At 39.4% G+C, this 21,177-nt stretch overlaps 1 protein-coding gene across 11 annotated transcripts in view; it reads left to right on the top strand.

Annotated features, from left to right (window-relative positions):
* Window positions 1-21,177, top strand: part of MAGI2 (membrane associated guanylate kinase, WW and PDZ domain containing 2) — a 726,260-nt gene that overhangs the window by 656,148 nt on the left and 48,935 nt on the right. For 8 of the 11 annotated variants that reach the window (XM_032106792.1, XM_032106787.1, XM_032106785.1 and 5 more), the window contains 4 exons: window positions 3,281-3,473; window positions 4,457-4,543; window positions 6,545-6,793; window positions 19,729-19,914. In XM_032106792.1, the coding sequence (XP_031962683.1) occupies window positions 3,281-3,473; window positions 4,457-4,543; window positions 6,545-6,793; window positions 19,729-19,914 (715 nt within the window). The remainder of the gene's footprint in view (window positions 1-3,280; window positions 3,474-4,456; window positions 4,544-6,544; window positions 6,794-19,728; window positions 19,915-21,177) is intronic. The other 3 variants (XM_032106788.1, XM_032106789.1, XM_032106795.1) reach the window with 1 other exon arrangement.

The following is a 21,177-nucleotide window of genomic DNA, read 5'->3' as shown; positions in this document are numbered from 1 at the left end:
CTCTGCTCCCCCATGGACAGCCCACCTGCAGCCTCCCATTCCTTTCACCTCCAGAACAGGAGAAGCAGTTTTTGCCTGTTCTCCAAACCCCTGCCTTTCCTATGAAATAAGAACTGAGACACTTTGAAATTTTTATTTCAGCTCTCCTGCTGTGCAGTCAGGTAACAAAGAACAAAAGGAAGCTTTTGTCTTTGTGGTTTGATTTCTAAAAAGGAATATGGATTCTTCACCATAAGGCAATAACTTTTTCAAAGAAGTAGAATCCAAATAAAGTTATTTTAGAAGGATAATACTGACACTATAGAGGGACTGTAGCTTAGTTTCCTTCTAGTTATATCAGCTACCTGGCACCTTAGAAGAGGAAAGTGCTGCTGTACTACTCCACTTTCCATATTTGTAAGCATAAAAATGCTTTTGAAAGGAAGTCCTTAAATTTATTCAGAAGTTTCAAGACTGTGGGTTGTTCCAGTTCCAATCACCTCTCAAATCTTATAATATTGCACTACAACAGCTATTTATCACATCTCCCAGTAATTTGAGGATTTAGGGATAATCTGTCTCTGTTATGGAATTATAATACTACTGAAAGGTTGCAAAAACACATAAATTGGAATTTTACTGAAGTTGCAAATTGCTGTCCCAAAGGGGAGAGCTATTTTGCACCTCAGACTCAGAATCACAGGAACATACACATAATTTCTCTAAGAGTTTTACCTTTTCAACACAGATGGACTGGGATTTTTCTCAAAAATGTCTGTAAGATGTATTCTGTATTCTTTTTATTATCAATGCCAAGACACATTCTAAGTATCTTTCTGCATTTCTAAGACTTAGATATCCATAGAGCAAAATGTTAGGCTAAGACCATGCCTTGGGAAGTCCTATTATAGCACCAATTAGACAGAGTTCAGATGACTAGCTTGGATTTAGACATCCCTGACATTCAAAATTAGGTGAATCACCTCTTATGTGTATATACTTAAATTTTGCTATGTGCCTGTGAACCTACTGTGTTGTAGTCAGAGAAACTAAAATACAAATTCTAATAATTACCAAGAATCAAAAAGTCAGTATCAAAGCAGATTAACCTGGACAAATTAATACACACAGGCTTTAATTTCAGATTGTGCTCTGCCACCGTCACCCTAACCCAGAATTTCTCATGTTTAATCTCAAACAATATGAGAAACTTTTCTTTTTCTCTACAACACAGTCTTAATTGCTTACATTCCTTTTCCTCACACATTCAAAGCAATCTCATGCCAGTATAAAACCGCATTTCAGAGGTAATATAATCCTGATATATACTTTTCCAATTTGTTTTTTACATGTAGAATTGATAACTATTATGGCAACTACTCAGCCATGAAATAAGAGCAGATACTGGATAAGAAATTCAGACACAGAAAATGAATAAGTAGGAAAATTAAGTTATTCTTGCTATTAAATATACCAAATAACAGATATGGTGGCCATCATCTCAACAAACACACCTATCTGAAGTGCTTAAAATATGACTCTGCTGCTTATGTTAGGAGTCCAACACTGAGATGAGTAGCACAGTCACGTTCCATGGTGGACATGTGAGATATCAGCAATAATTACTTAATTAGTCAGAACTAGAAAGATTATTTCCAGTTTGTTATGTATACTGATGACCTACCATGCTGTGATCTGCATTTGTGTTTTTCCAAAGGTTAAAGATGCACAAATTGTTCAATATTTTGTTAGACAATTACGGAGAAACTGCAAATGGTCAATAAAACCAAAGGAGGAAGCCAGTCCCTACAATCTACCAAGATGCAGAGGGTTATCACCCATCTCTTCCCAAAATAACTAGGAAGAAATTCTTACTCATGTGAGACACCTAATTCTCAAACGTTTTGAGAATACTTTGTGGAGATCTAGCTAAACCCAGCCTTGGAGAGCTTTTCTTCTGTCCAGTAAAGGAGCATAAATACATATTTCAGAGTTGAATTTTGCACAAAGTATTTTTCAAAACTTTGAGGTATATTCTTTCACCGTTTGAAGAACAGAATGGAGAACCTGAAACAGCCTCTCTAGCCACTCAGCCTGGCACTGCTTAACAGAATCCCAGGAATATCAGAAATCAGGAAGAAGCCACATCATGTTCTCTCTTTGCTAAGTTTTGAAAGCAAAAGTAAGCCAAAGAGAGCATAAAAACTGGGGGAAGTTCTCCAGGCTCCATGCAGGGTTTCATTTAAACACTCTGCAGAGATACTTGCAACTCTGCAGCTAAGACCACAAAAAAACCCCAAGCCCGCCTGTGTGACTACCACATCTATCCTTTGCAATTCATTATGAAAAGCAATGTTTCAAAGCTTTTGTCTTTTATTATTTAAAGCAGATTGTCATGGCATGTCATATCCATCATTTTGTGCTCACTCTCACACTGAAAATGAGAACAAAAATTTGGAACATGCTTTGTGAATGCTTTAATATTCTTTCAAAGAAAGCAGGTTTTGTTTGAATCAATCTCAATGCTTCTACCAGTTACTCCACAGGAAGAATATATACCTCTTCTTCTAATAAATTATGTGAAGTTATCTGCATAGAAAGTGGAGAAAGTCATTAAAAGGTTTTGGACAGATTTTTTACTAGTTTATATGTCCCATACAAACTACATTTAAGTGTTGATTTGGGAAACATCTGCTCAGAGCAAGCTGACATTTTTTCCTCTTTTTTCCATTTTAATCAAGCACAACCTGAGCAATCATTCATTACGAGTAACAACATTTAATATGGTACTTCTTTTCCCCTAAAGAGTCCCAAAGCACACTCTGTGTAGTGGGGTCACTTCCACTGCTGACCTCAGGTATATTACTCCACGTGTTTAAATCACACAGCAGTGAAGAACCTTCGACAAGAAGTATGCAGACTCGCTAATTTTAAGTCAAAAAATCCTTACATGGAATTAATCTGTTTAGGTCTTCTGCATAACATAGTCTATGGAAACTCGCACTCCTTAGAGACAAATTATCTTTATTTGAACATATCAAGTAGAACTCAGATTAGGATTGTCTGGTGTATCTCTCCTATGCAGGTAGGAAACACCTTGCCTTCTTACCAAAGGCAAGGAAACATCTTCAGTCATACCCACAAGAGGACAAGCACAGCTTTCAGACACACACAGATCTCTTCATCTGTACTAAATGACTAGATTAATTTCAGAAGAAAGGGAAAATCACTGCAATATTCATGTCACTAAATTGGAGGCTCAGTGTAATATATGACAGGATTTTGTTTCTTTGCTGCCTAGATTCTCATCGGAGCAGTAATTGCCATGGGCTCAGCAGACCGAGATGGTCGTCTCCATCCTGGTGATGAGCTGGTGTATGTAGATGGGATTCCAGTGGCCGGCAAAACCCACCGATATGTGATTGATCTTATGCATAACGCTGCCCGAAATGGGCAAGTGAATCTTACTGTGAGGAGAAAGGTGCTACCCACGGGTGAGTGAAGACTGGGAAAGGTGAAAGGAAAAACAGATCCCAATGCTGGCAGCACAAACAGGTGCTGTTTAAAAAACAACAGAGGAAATCAAAGTGAACGTTTGTGTCGTTTTGAGGAAAGAAAAATTGTAAATGTGTGTCCCTTGTTTCTCTGAAAAAAGTACTACAGCTGAGTGTTGTTCCCTTCAGAAGTGGAAACATATTGGCAACCCTGGTGTGGTGATCAAAAGTGCTCTGGATTTGTTCCATGCTGTCTTGGTCTGTGCTGTCTCCTCTTGTCCACTTTTCGGACTAAACATTCACCTAAGTTAAAGCCATTTGAGCTGCCTATGTCAATAAGAGAAAGGCTCAAAGACTGTTAACTGTTCAGGGCAGGAATTCATTTCACTCTTGTATGTATTAAAAGCCCATTTCTGGTCTCACTGATGTCATCTGGAATTTCCCATCAAACTGCAAGGCAAGCTGGCTGAAAATCTTCTCTGGAGCACAAGTGGCTCCTAGGAACAGGGCCAGATTCTTCTGTCAAGCAGAAACATTCAGAAAATTACCCTAAACCAATATGAAGTATTTGTAGTAAATTAGACATTTAGACTAGCTCAGTCTCAATTGCTAAAACATCAGAACCTTGAAAAATGTGTGATAGCATCTATTAAAGCTTTAATGGGAGAATTTGATGCCCTTCCATTACAACCTTTGATTGCTAGAGGAAAGAAGTTTCTTTAAGAACTTTTAAAACACTTTTGGTGAGTACACTTCACTGAGGTACCAGAAATGAGCAAAACCACATTCCCAGCCTGTCCTGTCTTCTGCCTGCCCGTGCCCTAGATGCACTGTCGCTGCCTGCGCCGTTCCCCTTCGCTCCTGTGCCAAAAAGCCGCCCTCCCACTCGCATTCATCTTCGCAGTCCCCCTCCCACTGTGGCAGTGCAGCTCCCTGCCAGCCGTGCTCCCGCAGGACTGACTTTCTTCTGTTACTGACTCCAGAGTCCTCCAGCCAGAAAGGTGCCCCTGCGCCTGGTGCGACGCCCCCTCGCAGCTCCCCCAGCGCGAGGAAAATGGCCAATAACCAAGGTAATGCCGAGTCCTCGCCGCCAGCACCTCTGCCGGGTCAGCCGCTGTACACACTGCAAGCAAAATCCACAGAGTGGATGCCAGCCTTTGCTGCTGCTCGTTCAATATTAGAGGGTCTGATAGCCAGCCAGGGCTCCTGGTGCAGACAATGAAGCAGGCTGGTAAAACACCTGAAGTTATTCTTGGGCCTCTAGAATGCCACACCAGGGAATGTAGCATGTAGCTCATCAATGTTTAAGCATTTCAGGAGCTGAACAGGATTTTAATGTGGTGTGTTACAACATAAGCTTTGTGGAAAAATTTGAAACTGCTGATGTTGGGCGTGACTGAAAAATGCCATACTAATACATCAGGCCAATTAATTTCATGGGAATTTCTCACTAGCGTGAACGTATACAACAGAGGGATCTGGCGTTTTCCTTACCTGTCTATAGCTGATATACATATCTTAGCCCTCACCTGGAATTACCATTTTATACATATACTTACCCAGATCTGGAACAGAAAGTCACAATTCACAAGCTCTGGAAAACAATTTGATTAGGAAAATCTGATATTTGGAACAACATGGATTAAAATGCCATTTTTTCACAGGCAGAAGCAAAATGTAGTCTTTCTGATTAATATCTATTGCACAGTTGACAGTCAACTGGCCATTTAAGCTTTTCCTCCTTTTGTTTCTTTTCCTATATTGAATGGTATTCAGTTGCATTCTCTTATGGCCAAGCCATCTCTTGGTCATTCTACAGGGTAAGATAATTTCCTTTCTGTTGCAGCCATACTGACATAAACAATATTCAGCTTTCTGAAACATGACAGCCAGAAAATGAGAACTCTCTTGCCACTGACTATGGCATTTAGTTGCAGATTTGGTTCAATAACTCTTACAGATTTTCAGTTTTAAAGCAAGAGTATAATAATTGTTTGTTTTTCTTCCTCCTTATACTTTCTAATTACTTTATTTCATAGTTGCAGAAGGACTGCTAAAGGACACACCTGACTGAGAAAACAACAGCTTGTCCTTGGATGTTATTTATTTTATTAATATATACACACACTGAAGGTCTAATTTGCAAACTCTCTACCTAGGATGTATGTGTGTATGTGGGAGCGCCTCACATGTTCAGTAAAATGACTCTGCCATTCTTGTTGCTCCAAACAGAAAACATATTACTTACATTTATCTGAAAGTTCTGTATTAAAACTGTCAATAAATGCTGATTTGTGTAAACAACTTAGATCTTCAAGGAATATAAATCTTTTTTTCCCATCTGGAGGTGTAACTTTACTGTTTTCAATTGCCAAAATGCTCACACTAAAAAATGTGCAATCCCACAAGTTTTAACTTGCTTCCTGTTCTTGTTACTGTAAAGCAATACTAGAGTGTGCATGGACTCCATTTTCACTTCTGTTCTTTTGAACTTGCCAAACAAGAATATCTCCAAACCTTTAAATGACTGCTGCTGCTGCCGCCGTGACACCCGCAGAAAAACTACTTGTGATCAGTTTTCATTGTATAACAGCTCTGTTTGGTGAACATCTTTTGAACATGCTAATCAACATGTAAGAAGAACATTATGCAGCTAATCCTAATTACTCTGTTAGCTCCCTGCTTAAATTCTTGTAATCCAAACACAAATAATTTTTTATTGGATTAGACAGTCACATTTTCCTCTTGATGACAGATCCACCAGCAGACAAGGGAATAGCGCTTGCTAATGTTTTTGCAATCCAGATAGACACTGTTTCTTACTTTCCTTTGCTCTCTTGTAGCTAGCTTAGAAGCCAGTGTTCATGCTTGCTTTATCTGATTGCCCTTGAACGTTCTGCATAATTGTGTAGATTCCTGTCTCTCTGCATCTACTACAGCTCCTAGCTTAATACTCAGGGTAGTCTGGTCTGTAGACAGTCAACTCTATTCATGTTGTGTTAGCAAATGTACTGTAAGTCACAGAGCCACTGAGCAAGTCAGACTTGACACTGGTGTGATTTGTGTTGTAGGAGAGCCCTGCCCAGAGAATGGCAGAAGCCCAGGCTCGGTGTCTACGCACCACAGTTCTCCAAGAAGTGACTACACGACTTATGCCAACAGTAATCACGCTGTCTCCAGCAGCAATGCTACTCCCCCTGAGGGCTTCGCATCTCACAGCCTGCAAACCAGTGACGTGGTGATCCATCGCAAGGAGAATGAAGGCTTTGGCTTCGTTATCATCAGCTCGCTGAACAGGCCCGAATCCGGGTCCACAATAAGTAAGTAAATCATGTTTTTCAGTTCTTTCTCCTCCAAGTTTGCCCCAAATAAAAAACCCCAATAATTAATTTAAACCTATCTGCTAATAATTTATCACTGCAGAGATTTAAACTGAAGATACTCTCAATGTTGATTCAGGGGCACTGTTTGTCTGTTGTGTCTTGAACAAAACCAAAGGTTATTCTGTCCTCTCAAGCTCTGTGCTTCCCACACTTCCTTGACTATCAGAGTAATAGAGGATTCACTCATAAAGTAGACTTTCTCTGTTACTATGTCTCAAAGAGACTCTGTAAGTAACGAGTAGGGTTATGTGAATAAATTATTCTCCCACATGCAACTGAATGAGACTTTTTTTTAATAAATCAAGGTGAAGTTCAGCAAGTTGAAAACAATCTTAGATCACAGCAAACCCTGTGACAACAGCTGTCCAGCTACAGGACTGCAGAAACAACTGGAAATTGGGAAAACATGTTAGATGCAGGTGCAGAGAGGCTGATTAAACTGGCTGGAGTATAGACAGCATAAAAATTAAAGCTGAGTACAGGGGGATAGGTATATCTCTCTGTACTCAGTAGTACTCAGGTGGCAAGATCTGCCCTTAATAATTACAGCTCACTTTCTGTTCAGAAAACTAATTTGTTCTGTGGGTCAATTTTATTGCTTTAATATAAACATCTGGTGCCACTTGAGCTGTCCTGGGTACATCCAGGGAGAGATCAGGCAGATGTGACATAGGACCTACAGAAGACTCAAACTCTGGTAGTGACAGCTGAAGGCACAGGGGCACCCTTGGGTCTTTCCAATGACATTTAACCAAATGAGAGCTGAGCCCTCTGGAAGAAGGAAGTAAAAAGGCTTTATATTGAGAGACATCCACATGCCCCACCAAATAATGCTAACCACAGCTGAAAAACCAAGAGAAGTGAGAACATTTATCATTTTGCAAGTTGCAGCCTAATCTGATGCTTTCCCTACATTAAAACATGTTTTGAAGGAACTGTTCTTTTGCCTGAAACTGGTTCCTGACAAAATAAAATCACAATTTCAACTTTTAGGATCAAACATCACTCTTCTAAATTCATACCTGAAAAGCGGCTGAGAGAGTACTGGGAAAACCTTATCTCACAATAGCAAGTTATCTCAGAAAATGTTTTTGCAGTATTTCATGATCATGTAGTTATTAAAAGAGTTGCTTTTCATGTTACCTGAGCTGAATTTTAAAACTCCATGATTGCCAGAATTAATATTGTAACAAAACCATAGCTAATTAGCCTCTTGGGACTCTGTTTTCACATTACTGAATATAACAGCCAAAGAACTGGAAGTTCTTTGCAGAAGATCAGAAAAGAAAAATAATAATCCATTGAGATACATACATGTTAATCAGTTAAGCCAGTCATGATTTTTTCAAGAAAATTATTTAATAGAGTTTGTGGTTGGGGCAGATGGAGAGGGAAAGGGGAGAGGAAGAAAATGAGAAAATGCTCAAGCAACCAAATATTCTGTGACTGGAATATTCTCTTGAAGACTACAGACCCAGGTCCAAGATCCTGCTTTGCCTCCTACCCTCCAACATGTTCTTTCAGTACTTTTCTTTCTCCACAAGCAACTACATAACCAGTTGTTTTTGATGCTCAGTTGAACATCTCCAATAGTAAAGGAAAATTACAGTCTGCTGTGGAAGTGACAGGAGAATTTATTCAAATAATAACTGCATTGAATTTCAGTGATCCCAAAAAGCACCAAATTCTAAGTGTACAAGAACAGCAGTGAACAAAATATTACATTTGCTTTAGATAGTGACAGAAAAGAGAAGAAAATACCCTGTCTATATGAATTCTGTTACAAAACTAGTAGAAAAAATATGCTGAAAATTACGTGATGTCATCAGTAATGAAAACAATCTAAAAATTTTTTACTCTTTCTAGAGTAAGAGAGGTTATTTTCTTTACTTAATATTTATTTGGGTGAAGTAATTTGAGCTTTATTAACAGGAGCATAGCCAGTAGATTGAGGGAAATTATTATCCCCTTTTACTCAGCACTCGCTGGCATCCATTCAGAATACAGCATTTAGGTTTTGGGCCTTTTGGTAGAAAACAGAACAGGGAAACTGTCCTGAGGTACCTTCTAACTTGACATAACACAAAATCCTTTTATTGAAATGCACAATCAGGGGTAGAAAGCATGCTAACAGCAGGAAAATATCGAATGGATATAGGAAGTGCAGTGTGCAAAATATGTCATGTGCAAAATATACGATACATCACTATCGAAGTGTGAACCTGCATGGGACCATGTTAACACCTTGGTAGTTACCCACTTCTCATAGCAGTAATATGTTAATTGGGTGAAATACTCTGGTTCCAGTGTCCCTTGTTTCAGAGCCAGTGCACTTGCTGCCAGTTCCTGCATCCCCATGTGGAAGAGAATGATGTTAAGCAGACATGCATGCACAGTTAAACATAAATATTGTAATTGCTAAGCAATTCTGAAAAAATCAAAATGGGCAAAATAGGTCAAAAAAAGGGAATATCATGTAGTAACAGACTCTGTAAGGAAGAGCATCGCCCAGGAAGTTGTCTCACTAGGAGCATCCTCAGGGCAAAGTGGAGAAGGGTTCCTTTTATTTAAGAATGTTTATTTCAATAATTCTATTTCCTCCTCTATTTTCTTGCAAAAGCAAAAGACTTGAGGTCTTGGAATATAAGTATCATCACCACTTTTACTCAGGAAGGCAATTAATTATGCACTGAAAGTATTTTCCTTGTTCTTGAAATCACACTTACAAACTATGTTCTACAGTCCAAAAGATTACAACAGCTCTTGCTGAGTACAGGAGCAAGCACTTTATGTCTCTAGGTGCCTGTGCTTCAAGCACTGTCAAAATTGAAGCAATCATTCCAGCAAAGTTGCTACTGGCTACAGAGCTGCAAGTTCATCAGTTTGCTCCTTTGCAGTTGGCCTGAAGCTGAAGGGGTTGCACAAAAGTTCACTCTCTGTTTGCCAGGAGAGTTTGCTCTGTGTGAAGCCGTAGGGGCTGCACTGCTCCCACACAGCATCTTAGGAGTGCTTCATGCTCCTTCTGACCTGAGAATGAGCCATGAAACACTCAGGAGCTCCGAGAATTAGAGATATCACTCTTTTTCCAAGAGGTTTAGGGTCTTGGTCAGCTTTTCTCTTGACATGGTTTGCAAGGGGTTTGTTGTAACCTTTGATTTCTGCCTTTTCCTTGCAGAAATTTTCAAAATAATGAATGCATTTTTTTCGCTATGGATGTAGACACAGAGTGAGGACAGACTACAGCCATAATTAGGGAACCAACTATTTTTTCACATTTTGTGATGGGCAGCACTGTAATAGCTGTCATTTCAATAAATTAACGTTAAGTAGTTTGGAGTCAGTCTTTAGATCTGAATGTCATTTTTCCTTACTGGTACTTGCTTAAACATCCAGTTCCTGGGGCACATTTATTTTCCTACATCTATAATGGTAGAAATTTTGTTTCCCCTTTGTCAAAGCATTGCTTGGGATGTTCTCTAATCCAGCGCAGGGGATTATCTTGCACTGAACTACGGTTCTGATGTGGGGAGATCAGGAGTGGAAAACGAATGACAAGGATTGAATGAAGAGATTTTACAGGGCAAAGCAGGGGCATAGAAAAGGTCAGCCATGCTTCGAAATTGTATCAGTAAAAGGAGCTAAAGTGGATAAATAAAGAGCTGTTCTTGAGTGGTATATACAGGAGCAAATCATTTTGCCTAGTGCAGCACGCAGAGGATCTTAGAGTGCTAAGAGATTAAGAAAAGAAAATACACCTGTCCAGGCTCCTGACCTATTTCTAACAAAAGGATTAACTTCCACTGCCTCTAAAGTATATTATTGTGCCTTCCCCCAGATCCTGTTCCATCGTTAAAGGGCTCCCATCCCTTCTCCACACATGAGAAATTGCAGCTAAAATACTTAAATTTAAGTAATTCATCTATACTTAGCATTACATTTAGGGAAATATTTTTAGGGTATCAAGATAAATTCACTATCTGCAGCCTATGGAAAAGCACTTGCAGCTTTCTGAAATTGGCCAGAATGAGATTTCTGGATTAATGTGTCCCAGAGTTTTATGGGGTAAAATTGTCCCTGCCTGCTTCATATCTTCCTGCTGCTTTTACTTTATGTTTGGGATGCGGCTTCATCCAGAAGAAGTACTTGTGATGCCCTGTAAATATCTTTATATCCTGATTTTTGTAGAGAGAAACCATGCGTTGTAAACAGACCTTGTTAAGTTGCAACTCCCAGTGAAATTGGAAAATTGGCAATATTTCCAGGAATTGTACTGTAGCAGGTACTGTCAATTAGCAGTTATAAAGTGTAAACAAACTAAAAATACAGGCATAATCAATAAACAATTTTCAAAAAATTAAGAGCAGATGACTCTGCATACTTGTTACGATCTTCCTCCTGCTTCACAAAAGAGGAGCTGTAGATTAATTTACCCCTACACTGCATATGCCAGTGCCTGCTGGATTTTCAAAACATGATAAAACAGAGTCTAATGAAAGAAGTTTCCTTCATTTCTCAAAACATGCAGTCTTAACTAAAAAACATAAATCCAAGATAAGCCTGTGCTGACTGCAGGAAACAGCATTCTGAGTAAGTCCCATTCAGCCCAGAGTTTCTTTGAACTCCTTACAGTTTAGAGATAAAAACCAGTTTATCGATCAATGATAACTGTGTGGTCCGAGTTGTTTGTGCAGAAATTTCACCCATGCTTTTCCTGGGTATGATGGTGCCTAGGGACATAATTTTCTGTGACCAATCTGCAAATTCTAAAGAAAACAGAGCTTTGGAAATTAGGATGTCTGTCTACCCCACCTAGGACATTTTTGGAGCATAGCAGTGAAAATCCACCTACAGTGTGAGTCCCCCATGGAAGATATTTGCAACTTGTGGGCAAGGAATCTGGATTCTCATTTCTATGTAGCTTTGATATTCAGGTTTGAGCTGTTCTGCCTCTTCAGCTATAAAATCACACTTTCTAAGTATGTTTAAGTGATAGTAAAACCTGCAGCTGAAAGAAATTTCTATACAATTTAGTTTTGCAAATCAACAGAAGCAATTAATCATAGTGAAATAACCTTAAGAGGTCAAAGAAGTTTTTAATATCACCAAAATACATTGCTGCAGTTTGCAGGCATGAAATACTCAATTTTATATTTGACATTTTTTGGAGATAAAGAACAGAGGATCTTAACTGCATTACTCGCCTCTGTAGATGGTTTCTGTCCTTACGTTCTAGCATGTTTCTGAATACATCATTTGGACCTACAGGTGCTGCTCGTGTGTTTTCGAGGAACAAACACTGTGAGTTTTCTTAGCACAAACCCATCAAGGGAATCAAGGTTTTTCTAATAATTTCACAGGGCCCATTTTGCTTCATTAGAAGCTTGAATTAAAGTATATAAGTTCCATTATTTTTTCTTAGATCTTTCAGCTTTCTAAGGTATGTGCACTCCTTCCCACCTAGCTTCTTATGCCTGTGCTATGCAAGCAAATATGGTCCATGTCAGCACACAATGGAATGTTTCCATTCATAGATTCATTAATCTTATAAATAAAACTGATTATTTTCACCTACAAGTATGCAGCATGCCACAGATTTCTATTTTCCAAATAAGAGTCACATAAAATACCCTGTCAATATCAGGAAAATATTTTTTAGCCCTGATGGAAAGTCCACCATACTCAAGTTTTCCAAATTTTAGATTTTTCCATAGCAATGAAATTACAGATGTTTATCTTTAATATATTCTTCCAGTTAAAATCTGTTATGCTGGAGCCTGCGGTTGAATGAAAACTTTTGCATGTTTAGAGAATTGAAAATATAATAAATATTCATTTGATCACTGTATAACATTGAAGGACAGCTGGCTTAGGAAGGCTCATTTGCTTGGTTTACTGTCTATATCTGTTAACATTAGAAAATATTGCAAAAATTTATCTGCCAGAGGTTTTTAATAGATAAAGCAGAGGTTTGATTTTTTTTTCCCCCTTAACTGATACTTTTTGACATTTAATTACTATATTCAGGGGGAAAACTGAAAAGTTGCTGTCTAAAAAACATAGTCTCAACAGTTAAGTCTAGAAGTACTGAATGGATGTAAAAAAAATACTGATGTAAATCAGAAAAGCCTTATTTGTGGCAATATTTTCTTAGAATCCACTCTTTTTAGTTTGTGGGTCTTTCAAATGGGGAGAAATTATTTTCATATCCAAAAAGTAAGAGACTGATAGATGTATCAGTCTTGTTTAACTTATTCATCAGTGGTCTGGGTGAAAGGACAGAGTGTGCCCTCAGCAAGTTTGCTGATACAAAACTGGGAGGAGAGGCTGATACACCTGAAAGCTCTGCTGGCCAGACCTGGGCAGTTTGGAGAGTTGGGGGGAGAGGGACTTAATGAAGTTTGAACAGGCAGGTGCAAAGTCCTGCAGCGAGGGAGGAAGAACCCCAAGCACCAGCACAGGCTGGGGCTTGTTGTAGCCGCTGAGCCAGCGATTGTGATGGCTGAGGGGCCAAGGAGCCCTGAAATAGCAGGGGTCTGCTGGTGGACCGGTTCTGAGGTTTAAGAACATGTCCTGACCTCATGGTGAGAAAAGAGAAGCCTCTCCTGCCAGTCTTTGTGGTGCTCTGCAGACTTGGTTTGTCTGAATGGCTGGTACCCTGGATGCCTCCAGACCTTCCCCATTGGCTCCCTTACCCTAGTCCCACCTTTGTACCGCCCCCGTGCCCTCAGATCATTGGTCCTGATGCTCGCCCCGCTCCTGTACATAAACCCCTGAGCCTGGATGGTCCGCTCTCTTTGGTCTCTGGATTCCCCTTGGGGCGGGGTGCAGTAAACCATCCTCTGTGGAATGCCTTGCGGGAGAGCCCTCCTGACTCTTTGCTTCTGGTAACGCTGAGCAATCCGGCTTGAGTGTGTGGTGAGAGTCCGTGCCCACGGCCACGCGGGTGAGAGGAGCAAGCTTGCTGGAGCGCTGTACTGCACCCACTGGAACGATCCCATTGCCAGGGACGTTTCAGGGAAACGCAGCTACCCTTCACGAACCCACATACAGTGCGTTAGGGGCTGACCTGTTTCCACAAGCAGCTCTGTGGAGAAGGACCTGGGGGTCCTGCTAGACAACAAGCTGTCCATGAGCTGGCACAGTGTCCTTGTTGCCAAGAAGGACAGTGGTGTCCTGGGGAGCATTAGGAAGAGCATTGCTAGCAGGTCGAGGGAGGTGGTCCTGTCCCTCTACTCAGCCCTAGTGAGGCCACATCTGGAGTGCTGTGCCCAGTTCTTGGCTCCTCCATAGAAGAAAGACCTGAAACTACTGGGGAGGGCCCAGTGAAGCACTAAGAGGATGGTTAGGGAACAGGAACATCTGTTTGAGAGGAAAGGTTGAGGGAGATGGGCCTGTTCTGCCTGGAGAAGAGGTGGCTGAGAGGAGCTCTTACCATTGCATAAAAATATCTTAAGAGTGAGTGTCAAGAGAGTAGAGCCAGAAATGGGCATTTGGTACAAACTAAAACACAAAAAGTTCATTCTGAAAAGCTTCTTTCCTTTGAAGGTGACTGTGCACTGGACCAGGCCCCCTGAAAGGTGGTGAAGTGTCCTTCTCTAGAGATACTCAAAACCCACCTGACTCAATCATGTACAATTTGCTCTGGATGAGCCTGCTTTACCAGGAGGTTGAACTATGTGACCTCCAGAGGTCCCTTCAAACACCAGCCTTTCTGTGTTTCTGTGATATGTGGTGTTAGAAGGAGTATCTCTATTCAGCAACTGCTCTGGGTTTGTGTACAGCTGACCCAAGCATATGGACACTCAGGTGTAATGACATAAAATTTCTTCTCTGTTCTGTGACATGAGGGTGTGGTAAGGATATTAATTTGAATCATGGGGAGCAAAAGTGGGTGATTTTTATCAATTAAAAATACTGATATAGAGGAAAATGTAAATTTGTAGTTATCAGTAAGTTTCTGAAAGCAGACCTTATCCACTTTCTAAATGCAAAGATTTCTTTTAAATCATTTTTTCTTTTAATTTTTCAATTTAATTTCTCTTTAATGAGCTAAGAGCTGATCATTGCACAATTAACTACCTTCTGGGAAAGCATCAGCTGCTACATGCCAATTCTGGGTCAGTTTGTGCTGTAAGGCTGTAAATATTTGAGCAAGATTTAGGAGGAGAGATTAATGACTTCGAATAGCATAGAAGCTTTGGTGCTCTCAGGATTCACATCTTCCCCAAGTCGTGAGATTTTGAAAAATACACCACAGAAAAGTTGCATCCCATTGTAAGATCTTCTGTTAGGTAAGGTTTCTGCAGCATTGCTGCTCTCTGCTAGATTATTTTGAGTCTAGGATTATGCCTTCTGCCTTAGAAGGATTTATTTTATCGTAAGGTAGACATCCAACTATATCACTCCTGAGTATCACATTTTGCATGACTTGATAGTATTGGAGAAAAAGACCCTATATGTCTATTTTGAAGGGCTGTGTGGTTTGTATAAATATAAATTCATACTTACTAATTTCCCATATTTTCAACAGTTAAAAAATATGTATTAATCCCTGTTTACAATATTTTTTTCCCTTGCAGTCTCATTCATCGTGTAGTCTGAGAGAACCAAGAAATGAATTGTTCTGCAAAGGGGCAGCTTGTTTTCTATGCTCACTTCTAGCAAGAACAATGGGTTTCTTGGGAAAAAAAGCCACTAACCCAAGTCTTCCATATAGCCTGCTAATATTAAATGCTGCTCAGGTAACTCAGCGTTTTGAAATAAGTGGATCAAATTCTCTGCAAAGTCTCATCCAGGCACATGCTGCCACTCTTCAATATGTACATGTGTTTGGAGAACAGCTCGTGGCGAATTCTTAAAAGAAGAATGAATAGATTAGTAAAAATTTTTAAGGGTGATAGAAACATTTACCACCAGTCAGGTGATCTGGGACTTCCTTTAAAAGGTTACATTATTAAATGCTCTGCTTAGATAAAAATAAAACAGCAAAGATGCAATTTAAGGAAAAAAACCACTATATGTTAACAAAACCCTACTGAAATTCCAGACAGGGGAGGTTTCTTCCCAAGAAGAGACCTGCCATGCTGGGAGAGAGCAAGTAGCCACACAGCTCCATGCTGTCCCTTGGCCATGACCAGTGACAGAGAGGACAGCACCTACAGTAGACAGGACTTTTCCCAGGAGTCACCTCAGCTTTCACAGCCAAGACTTTCTGATTTAATCAGCAATGGGTCTACTCCTGTAAATTGGTCTAATACCTTTTTGAATGCTTTTATTCTTCTACCTCTCCAGAAGGTTGCCCCAGCCTCTCTTTCCCAAGCTGTAGACAGTGAGTTCTTCGACAACTCCATTGAGCAGAGGCTATTTTCTGCTTCTGACTTCCATGCTTCCCTTCTCTGAATCTTTGTGAGTTCATTGCTATGATTTTTGAGATGAGGATACTGAAACTATCAGCAATACTCAGAATTCAGGTGCACAGCAGTAACTAGCAATAGTTTGTTTCATTTGCTATTTTTTTTTCTAACTCTTAGTGTCATATTGACTGTTTCAATGAGTTTGTTTTTAGAGAAGTAGGTGCGCATTTCAAGGTCTCTTGAGTGATAATAATTAATTTAGGGCTCAGCTCTGCTTAATCTTACGCAGGGTTATTTTTTCCTTACAGGCATCATCCTGCATTTCTTTTCATGAGATCTTGTCTGCCACTTCAGTCAACCCACTCCCTACTGACAATTTACAGCTCTTCCACACTTGTTTTAGATGTGACCATTCTGAATGATAAAAAATTCTCCATTATGGAAATGCACAGTTCATTTCTACCTTTGTTCCTGAGCTTTTACGTAATTAATCCCCTATGAGAGTAGCTCCTTCTTATCCCTTCAAAGTAAATATTTCACCACCAAAGGCTCTCTCTAAAAATTGAAAGTTTTCTAACATATTTTAACATGGTTGTTTTTTTATGAACAACCTGCACATCAGATAATCTGCATCCCTTAGAAGCACTCATGCTTGTAAATAAAGCCTTAAATAAATCCTCCCTTCCCAAGAAAGCAGTTGGGACCATGGCAGCCAGGATATTGTGGCTTAGGAGGGCTCTCAGGCAGAGTTCCACTGGGAAGAGAAGCAAAGAACAGAAACTCCTCAGGATGATATTACTGGGAGGGAAGGAGCCAGGAGATAATCCTCTCCTCATATTATCCAGAAATGTGCATAAACTGGTTTCTGCTGAGTGGCCATGAGCTCCATTAGTAAGTCACTAGATTTGCCCATAAAACCCTATAGAGCGTAACAGTGTAACCTTGAATCCAACAGAGATTCAGATTCCTTCTGCAAAATCTTCCCACACCCTGCTTTGCAGCAAGATCAAGTGGTAACACATGGCACCAATACAGCCTGAGAAGAGGAGCGTTAAATCCTCAAATACCAAAGTGGAGTAGAAAAGGTACCTTGACAGACACAAGCTTTGTTGTGATGGTCACCTACCATCTGATGATTGATCCTTTCATAACACAACAGAATGAAGGGAGTTCAGGGATACCCAAACAATTAGAATAGATACCTTTATCAGGAAGGTGAAGGCCATTGCACTTAAAGGGAAGAAGAACACCAGGATCCTCCTCTTTCCCCCTCCTTTCACTTTTCTCAGGATTTGGATCCAAATTAGACTCTCGTGGCTCTCCCACCTCCAGCTTTGATTTCAGCAGACATCTCAAACATGCAGACATCTGCTCTATTCACTTGTCAGGTACAAGAAGTCCAACCAAAAATCTTTTCTGGCAAATTAATAGGACTTCCCACACCCCCCCCCACCCACCCTCCCACACCCCCCCCCACCCACCCTCCCACACCCCTTACTATTGAAACAATGTCTATACTTAAATATTTAGGCTAGCAAAAACATCTTTAGGGTTAGAAATGGCAAGCATGGAAATTTTAGCTGTGGCATCTCTGCCATATTTCCCCTTCTTTCTTACTACCAAATTTCTTGATTTTTACATAAGACAGTCTCATTTTCAGATCTCCACTAATATATAGTAAAGACATGACAATTTCAGACAGATCTTTTATTACATATGCCAGAAACAGGCACGTTTTCGTATTAGTTTAAATGATTCCTGGTGATGCTTTAAGACTGATTTGATGGAAAAGGCTCTGTGTGAACATAAACTGTTTAAGAGTCAAGTTACTCTTTTATTTGTTTGCTCACAGATATGTATATATGGCAGTTACACATCTGCAATAAGGGCAAAATAAACACAATTTTTGTAGAAAGTGTGGCTATACATATTTAGTATATTTTAAAACATAGAAATGTTTAGACATTGTGACATAAATTAGGTGCTTATTTCCTAAGCAATGAGACATTTCTGAAGTACACTAGTTGTGTCTATATTACTAAAGCCATGTTTTAATTTATATTCTTGTGTGAACTGTAGTGGTAAAGAAGCATGCAGTTTGATTATGCCTTGCACTTCAGAGTACTCACTTATATTTTCAGTTTTCAGAAAATTAATTTTTAACACTGTAAACAACATCCACAATAGAAACAAAAGTCACTTCAAGGTATGTGTGTTGTGACTTTATATCAGATGTGCAGTCTGTGTTAGTCACCAAAACCTTCAGTAAATGTTAATCAGGCTGCTGAGAAATTTGTTCTGCAGCAATGTATTCTGAACACATCTCCTGTTAGAGCTTTGGTTTCTATAAGCATTGATGGCCTACATATTTCCCAAAAAGTGTTTGAACAATCTTTCATGTTTCCAAGCTCTTTGTAGATAATAAAATGTTAAGGTCATATTATTTTTGAAAAAAGAAACACATTGTTTTTAAACACCAGTTTAAAGGTGGATAGTGGGGCTGAGCTGCTTTGTGCTAAGTTTTCCAAGACTGAAGTGTGGGACTGCAGAGGAATACTCTAACACCATTAGGATATTAATAGACTATATAGTCAAATTTAATTGTGATAAGCATATTTATGAGTAGTTGGGAGAAAGGAAAGCAGCGTGCTCTTTAGGGAGCCTAGAGAAAACAGTCAGCTATAGCATATGCATTTAGTTAAAAACCAGAGGATAATAGAGTAGAAACACTGGGCAAAAACATCAAGAATAATATTTAGAAAATTCAGTCAAAGATGAGGGAAAAGACAGAACAAGAGCATGGATGGAGTAAACAGAAAGGTGAAGAACAAGAGGAGAAGGTTTGTTCTGTAATGTTTTGAGAAGGGGGCTGAGATGTTTTGATGTAGTACATGTCTATGTACTCATAGTTAACTGTCAATTCACTTCTATTCATTTATTATTCATATCTAATTAGAGAGCTGCACATCTCAATAAATCCTCAGTATTATTTCTACTTATCAATAAACACATTTGAGTGGAGGAGAAAAATTTCATGTACCCTGGGCATTTTCAGTAACATTTTTTTGTATATAAAATAAATAATGTTTTTAGTGCCTCTATTGCAACATACAAATCAAGAAGTTCTGTAAACCAGGAGGTGGGAGACAATTTATGACTGCTACTTATTGTGCAAATTTATCCCCTTTCCCTGTTTTAATGCCTTATTGTTTTCCTGATCTTCTTATTAGGTGGTTTCCTGCCAGGTTTGAAAAACAGCTGAATTATAAACTTATTTTGGACTTCATATGTATATGCCATGTGTAGATATGCATCTGGATTCTGAATTTCTAGTGAGAAAACACAGTACTGTGTTAATGCAAATGATATTGCATAAGAATTTATATTCTTATATGCTTTTACACAAGCTGTTTTTAATTCATATAGAACTTTCTTCCAAAATGAACTCATTTTCTTTCACTTGTGAACATCACCACTTGTTTCAGCATATGTTTACTATGTCTATTGTTTCTTGTCTAGCTGTACCCCATAAAATAGGGCGGATAATTGATGGAAGTCCTGCGGATCGCTGTGCAAAACTTAAAGTTGGAGACCGGATCTTAGCTGTGAATGGCCAGTCTATTATTAACATGCCTCATGCAGATATTGTGAAGCTAATTAAAGATGCAGGTCTCAGTGTAACTCTTCGCATCATTCCTCAGGAGGGTAAGTTAATGGCCCTTAAAAACAGGAAGAAAATTTTAAGTAGCCTCCAATTAGCTTAAATTATGTCACCACTTGAAAGAGCATCTTTTGTTCTCCTTCCTCAGCTGTAACGCGCAGCACACCAGAATTACGAGCTCAGAACTAGCTTGGATAGGGTCTGAATTCTTGAAAAGGTTTCAAGTTATGAAAAGGATATTTAAAGCAAACCTGGAGAAACCTGAAAGAGAGAGAGAAAGAGGATGTTAATGTCTTTTGTAAGAATTGTCTTCTGCATGGAAAAGCACTCTACAAGAGAGCCAAGTTTTGAGTCCGTTCCCTTATATCTTGCTATAAGCCAAGCCAAAGTTTGACAAAGTGATTCACAAAAGACTGCAATGGCTGTCACCAGGCATGTTCAGCTACCAGCTACGTGTGACAAAAAGTGATGTGAAAGAAGAGTTCAGATTAGGCAGTTTTCTCCATCACTATCATATAGTGATACATCACTGTAAATGCACAAGGCAGGAAGAACTGAACCCTGAATTATCTCATTTGTAGGGTGAGGATAAGGGGATAGACTCATTATTCTGGTCATTACTCCACATCTAATCAGTGAAGATCTTTTGATGTTGGTTCCATGGGGTTTGGGTTTGATTTCAGGGCTTTTTTTAGTTTAACAATGTGCTGCACTGGTGCGTGAATTGTACCACATTAATGAGACTATGTCTTTATATCTCAGCAACAAATACCAGTAGAGCTGGGAATGACACACAGAAAGTAATGGAATTACTTAATTATCCTTGGTCCAATTAGATGACCTTCACCTTCTGCCGCTGCATCCAGCAATGGACAGGGAAATAGTCTGACACTGGTCATGGACTTCAACTGAAGGAACTCATCTACTCTGTTAAATGAATTCAGTGAATGGAAAAGCACAAACACACACATTTAGAATTCACATCAATTAGCATCTGTGTAATTACTGGAGATCAGCTTTGCAAGCATCTAAAATAAGCATGATACTTCATATAGTCCATGAAGTATGTTTAAGTCTCTCTGGTATCCAGGTTAAATAACATCATTAATAGTTCAGTGTTAGAGATGGATACATTAAACTAGAAGGAAAGCAGAGGTGCAGCTGAGTTACAGTGCTACAAGATGTTCTCAGGTGCTAGTGGTGAGAAATGATCAGTGCCCAAGGCACAGCTTCCCTGTGTGACTGTGTGACACTGGACACCTCATTTGCCTTCTGGTATTAGCTTCCCAGCTTATAAAAATTGGGAA

This window comes from Corvus moneduloides, chromosome 4 (assembly GCF_009650955.1).
Source record: "Corvus moneduloides isolate bCorMon1 chromosome 4, bCorMon1.pri, whole genome shotgun sequence".
Lineage (NCBI taxonomy): Eukaryota > Metazoa > Chordata > Aves > Passeriformes > Corvidae > Corvus > Corvus moneduloides.
The sequence above is the reverse complement of the archived record's forward strand: the minus strand, read 5'-3'. Positions and strand labels throughout refer to the sequence as shown.